This window comes from Pocillopora verrucosa, chromosome 1, assembly GCF_036669915.1.
Source record: "Pocillopora verrucosa isolate sample1 chromosome 1, ASM3666991v2, whole genome shotgun sequence".
In the NCBI taxonomy this organism is placed as follows: domain Eukaryota; kingdom Metazoa; phylum Cnidaria; class Anthozoa; order Scleractinia; family Pocilloporidae; genus Pocillopora; species Pocillopora verrucosa.
Genome location: NC_089312.1, coordinates 8,629,438 through 8,635,895, shown reverse-complemented (window position 1 = coordinate 8,635,895; position 6,458 = coordinate 8,629,438). Strand labels below are relative to the sequence as shown.

Here is a 6,458-nt window from a genome sequence, read left to right as displayed (position 1 = left end):
GCACTTTGATCGTCGCTTGATAATACAAGCACTTTGATCGTCGCTAGATAATACAAGCGCTTTTCCTTCGCACGGTTCAACCATACCTGCAATTTCCAGACATAAATTCGTTGCTATAAATTGCTATATAGACTTAAGACCGCACATTAAATGACTATTCCTCGTTCTTTCATCCACCGCTAAACCAACCGAGCCACCACATATTTAGACCTAAGACTTAACATGCAAATCCATTATTCCTCGTTCTTTCATCCTCTGCCGAGTCAAACGAGCCACTAGTAAAACCACCAAAGACTTGACACGTATGTTCATTATTCCTCGTTCTTTCATCCACTGCCGAGCCAAACGAGCCTCTAGATACACTCGTTATTGCGGACAACCTCGGGGGAGATTTTGTGTCCGTAATAGCGAGAGTCCGTAATAGCGAGGTACTAGAGAAAATAAGTTATTTGGTCTCTAAACCTATGAAATAATATGCAACTACGCAAGCATAAAGTTCCTAACGTGGCCTCACGAACCCGATAAAGATTCGGCCCGGCCGCTTGCGGCAAGCAGGAAATTCTCATGTTCGCAGCCAATTGAAGAATGGTTTCTGTATTTTCTTTTATCGTAATGTCGCTTTGCATTATGTAAGTCAGGATTTTGGACGCAATACTTAAGTGTCCGCTGTAGAGAGAGAAAAGACAAGTGAAGTGTTTCGCTGGGTGGCGTGAAAGTGTCCGCATTTCAGTAATAGCCTGAGTCCGTTGTAAAAACGGGAGTTTAATTCAATCATTTCTTGATGCGTTTCACCGGGGCTCTTGTCGCAATGGTGAGGTGTCCGCAGGGCGAGATTCGACTGCAAATTTCCCATCAAGATTGGCCCTGTATTGTGTAGATGCTCCTATTATTTTATTTAAGGGGCGCCGGTAAATGATTTGGTTTGATGTTAGTGTAGAGTGACAGCCTTGAACCAGCAAGTTCGTCATCGAACTAAACGTTCTACTTCTCAAACCAACGAGTACACCAGTCAAACCTGTTCGTTTTGTCAACTGATCGAAAGAAGACTTCATTCAGCTAACTTGTTATTGTCAAAAAATCAAACTTTGCTTAAAAACAAAATTATTATCGAGTGTAATAACTAATCGAGTCAGAGTGGACGTGATTGTCTGTGTTTGGTCAAAGCTAGTACAAAGTCTGGAGTTCAATTCGCTAGGACCCGTCTCTTTCACCAATTACTGTCATCTCGTTAGCGCAGAGAGGCGGACTTTGTACAGTTGTAAATTTCACTTGAGCTTAAAATGTCTTCTCACGCGTTGTCTTGTTTCCTATCAGATCCATCACATATAGATTACACATGCCCGTGAAGAGTTTGAGACTTAATCAATCACAAAATCAAAATGCTATCGCAGATGAGTTATAAGTCGGGACTAAATTACGAATGATCTTTGTCTATAGTCATGAGAGTCTGCGGGTAAGTCACCATCTATTATTTTCAATGAATTTCTTTTTAAGTCTCTTAAAGCAAAATGTCTTTCGTATCAGCTGACTACTAAACGGCTAGAGATCGCAGCCCTGTGCATGGTTTGCACGGTTTTGTCTGTTTTCGTGAGAGTCGTTTTGTTACCTGTGTTTATAAACCTGTGTCATTTCAACACTGCACGGGCACAATTTTATGCTGTTTTAAACCGATTTCTGGAGCCTCTACCATGGCTAGAAGCTCCTCCAGTTTCGTTTCCCATAGCACAGTAAGAGCAAAATCCGCGACTCAGAGCAGCCCCTCTGCAACAACTTCCGCTAGCTTGCCAATGAACTAACTATACAGTAATAGGGCTATCCTGCTCGAATCTCCAACTTAACAAGTACAGAGATCGTGAAGGGGTGTCTGGGTCAGATTTATTATCACACAGTACTTTTAAAATTCAAACCTCTCCCCTCTGTGCTCATTTTGGCTAGCATTTCAAACTGAACGAACAAGGCAGCCACAGGGCTCTATGCAAAAATACATTGAACGTGATTCAGTTGTGGATGGTAAGTGATGTAAGCCTCATTCGTTTAGTGTAATTTGATCCAAGCAGGAGTCTCATATGCCGTAGGTAAGTCTCTTTATGATTTTCATACCATGAGCTTATCTTTTTTATGGAAATGAAAATGTCGCTGACGATAGTTGAAATATGGTTTAGTTTCTCAGCCGGATTTTCTTGTTATCAGGTCTACTTCATGATACCGTAATGATTCCACAATCATACAAATGCTACGTTCAATAAAACGATTCACGTGCCGCTCTAACTACGGAGACTTGAAATATTTCGCCTTGGTTAAGCTTAGCTGATGCTTATGTTCCAAATTTATTCCAACACTTATTCAACCATACGAATATTAGCGGCGAAGGCCCAAACTGGCGCAATATCTTGTTTAAATTTAATGTCTCTTGTAAAATAGATTATTATGCTGAAGATCCTATGTCAGTTTGCATCTGAACGAAAGAGTGTCCATGCAGAATTTTTTTTTTACTGAAATAGCTTTCGTTCTCGCCAAGTCTTCTCTTTTGCCCCTGAACAAAAAGCAAAGAAACTTTCCGTACGTTTTTGTCTTCCATAAAGCTGAAGATAAATAATTGGGTGGTCCTAGCTGTTCAGCGTCAAATTATCTCGCAGCAGCTGGTTTTGAAGATTCAAAAAAGCATTTCCTATACTTATTGTATAGCGCCACGCAAAAAACTTATATTCTGGCTGCCTCTTTGATATGAATGCGACATGATCTTGACAAAAACTGAAAAAAAGGCTGTATTCCTAAATTTGAATCATTAGGAATTGAATTAGTTCAGGAAATGTAAAACTGCAAAGCGCTGCGTCAAAGTGCTATTCCTATCCCCTGTCGATGCACCATCCATCAAACATTAATTGAACTATTTTATTAACAGTCAGGCTGATAGAGACTCTTGGGGAAATGTAGAAACTGCGCCTTTAAACATAAAGGCCAAAGTTGACTACAGATTCTTGAAGTCAAATTAAAGAAACAACGACTGGAAACTATATCAATTAATTCATGAGAGAGAGCTTTTCGTTTTTGCCTTATTAAACAAGTATTTACTCAGGCACTATCTTGAGTGGCGTTCAAATACCGTGTTAAATCGAAAGACAAAATGGGCAAATAAATGTCGGATTTCCATTACAAAAAATAAATATGACGCAAATAAAACTCTATATGAATTTATAGTTTTGATTCTGGCGCGGACTTTATTCCTGTGGTTGCTTCGCTTCAAGAATACATTCTTCTGAAAATAAAGTTTATTCATCGTCCCCTAGCATGACAGCGCGCATTGCAGAACCGTCCTATTATTTCATGGTCATGGATCTGTCAAAAATATTAAACTTAGTTGCGTGTCATTTGCCTAGTGCATTATTTTTTGTCGAACTAACAGAGCCCACTGAAGGTCTGTCATTGATTCACAGCTGCTCATGATCAAGAACAAACCGTCAATTCACAAGGAAGTAAAATGACATACATAGAACATAATTTCGCAATTTCCCCAGATTTCCTTCACTTTCCTAGATTTTCCTACATTAAAATTGTTCATTTCACCGAAGGCAACTTTCTCTTTGTTTCGTCACACTATTCGTGAGACCACTTGGCTAATTACTCACTAAAATGAGTTTTAAAATACGGAGCATCTGCCTTAAGACTCGCGAGAAAGTACAAAATCTCCTTTTTGTGTTAATCTTGAATTTCTGCACGTAAAGAGGATTTCTTTCTTGTTTGTTTGTTTTTTCATACTCAAGTTTATGAATTAAAATCAACGAGGAGATCTAAAGCAAAAATGGGATTATTTATAGGAACGGACTGTAAATGACATGTGACATGTCCTAATTTGATGGTAAATCAACAATTATCCCTATTCAATAAATTATGAGTAACATCCATAAAAAATACTCTGCCTCTATGTAACCCAACTCACATCTATCATATAGGGCTTGCTTTGAAGACAAATAGCTTCTAGACGGTGTTCATAAGTTTGACCTCTTGACTGAGCTCTAAGTAGTTTTTTTTTGTGACTTTCAAAGCGGAAGACAAAGCCCGTGTTGTACGTGTCTTGAAAATTGATATGAGGCATGTTGGATTTGAGATCAATTTGAGGACTCCCACACGCAAACATTTATGTCCGATATTCCTGTCCAGCTGTCAAGAAGAGATGCGACCGAGATTAATATTCATAGGAAATCATTTTAAAATGGTTGAAAAAGGAAGGGATCAGGAATGAGCTCTTTAGTTCATCAGTCTCGGGCCACTGAATTCTCAAACCGTTGGAAAGGGGTGGCAACATTATCGATCTCCAAAGGTATACCGTGTTTCTTATGTTAGATCAACCTGAAAAAATGCTTGGATCAGTGCGGTTGAAATGTTAATTTTTCCTTTTTTTCAATCTTCCTTTAGTACTAAGAGGCTACAAGTCTGTTTGCTTACAGCGGACTTCAGTGCATTCTATCGCAGGTACGTTGAATTGCCATGAGACGTTCAACGCTTCTTAACTCATAATAACTTGGAGGGAAACAAGTTAACTTTGTAAGGCGAATATATAGGCAGATTGATTTCCTGTTTTCAAACTAATACTTATAACGTTACAGTCCATCAAAAATAGTTATATACCTGCGCCAACGGTGTCTTCAATGAGATATCATACATTATCTTTGGTGTTATTTTTTATTCTACCGGATATTGAAGCGAGAATAAAAGGTTAGTTATAACGAATATTATGTTATTTTTATCGTTTGTTTCTGATAATTTTCATTATTGGTATTATACGAACAAATGTAGGAACCGTACAGAAAATTTGAAAATACTAATAAGAAAAAACTCTTTCTGAAAGTTATCTTTATCCATCGGGACGGAAAACGACAATTGAGAAGATGACAAATAAGAAACACTTTCGTCATAAAGGCAAACCAACAACGAAGACCAGTATTTATATATTTTAGGATGGGAATACTTAATACTTCTATGCAGAAATGCTTAACCAAGTGATACTAAGATTTTTTCGCTAGGGTTATTTACGGAGAAAATTAAAATGTCCTGCTGCATTCCTTTTCCTGTTTCCAGTATTTCTGTTCCTGTTCACAGCTTCAGTGACGTCCTGAAATATCATCGACTCAACCAAAGTGAACTAAATTTCAAATAAAATTTTAAAAAATGTAAAAAAATTATTTTGTTTCCTTTGAATTCACAATCGATTCCTCACATCACACCCAAGGTTGGTATCAAATAAGATCTTAGGAGGCCATGGGTGTTCCCTTTACTGATTATTTATTCAGTAATAACAGTTTTATCCTATTCAACTTTAGCAACAGAAAAAACAGGAACTAAAGATGAAACCAGAAGCCGAATGGATCATCACAGTCCTCTACGCCATCACGATGCTCGTAGCGTTTGCAGGGAATAGTTTCCTCATCTACATCGTGTGGAAGAAACCTGAAGTCAGATCACTGACAAGCTTTATGTTCGTCAACATGGCCATCGCTGATTTGCTGGTAACCTTGGTAGTGATGCCCTGGTCGATTTCCACAATATATACAGACGGTTTGTGGATGATCCCGGGAGTATTTGGAAAAGTCATGTGCAAAGGTGCTGTATACATTGCCTATGTCACTTTAACAGCATCCGTCCTCTGCCTGATGTTCATGGCGATCGACAGGTACTATGCCATCGTTCATCCTCTCCGCCGCCATCTTTGGTTTCGAAAGCCTAAACTAACCGTACCATTTATTTGGATCGGGTCACTGGTCTCCATGTCCATTTTCCTTGTTATTCAAACTGTGGAGGACTACAATAATTCTCCCCATTGCACGCTATCTGTTTACATCTTGGGTGATCCAGATAGGGCTCTTCGAGGAATATACCTCCTCCTTTTCGTCGTCAACTATCTCATCCCCTTGGTCGTTATTTCTTTTCTGTATACCATCACTGCACGGAACTTATGGTTCCATGATGCACCTGGAGTGAATACTTTGAGAGGAAATCGAGCGCAACTAGAAACTTCCAAGAGAAGAGTGGTTCGGATGCTCATTATTGTTACCTGTGCCTTTGCCCTTTGTTGGCTCCCACCACAAGTGGTCCACATCATGTACGTCATTCACGCATCTAAGGCTTACCTACATATACAGCCGATTGTCAGCTTTGTGTGTTTTTGGTTTGGACACGCTAACAGTGCCGTTAACCCATGGCTGTACATTTTTCTGAGTACCAAGATAAATACGGCATTTACAAGGATCGTCAGTAGAAAAAGCGGCTGGTTGCCTTCAAGTCTCGCCATCAAAACATCAGATGCCGTCTAACCACCTGAAGATGAAGCAATCCAGAAAGAATCAAGAATGTAATCTCTCTCATAACATGAAACGTTTATTACCAATTTGGTAACTGTAAGATAGACACTCGCTTAAAACGGATTTGCTTATTTCTAATTATATAATATAATACAAACACCT

At 38.9% G+C, this 6,458-nt stretch overlaps 1 protein-coding gene across 1 annotated transcript in view; it reads left to right on the top strand.

Moving 5' to 3' along the window:
* The first annotated feature begins 4,087 nt into the window (after window positions 1-4,087).
* LOC131782959 (G-protein coupled receptor 83-like) overlaps window positions 4,088-6,458 on the top strand; it is a 2,542-nt gene continuing 171 nt past the window's right edge. Inside the window, exons 1-3 of the mRNA XM_059099684.2 lie at window positions 4,088-4,318; window positions 4,414-4,470; window positions 5,319-6,458. The exon at window positions 5,319-6,458 is cut by the window's right edge and continues 171 nt beyond it. Of these exons, the coding sequence (XP_058955667.2) occupies window positions 5,343-6,308 (966 nt within the window). The 5' untranslated portion in view covers window positions 4,088-4,318; window positions 4,414-4,470; window positions 5,319-5,342 and the 3' untranslated portion in view covers window positions 6,309-6,458. The remainder of the gene's footprint in view (window positions 4,319-4,413; window positions 4,471-5,318) is intronic.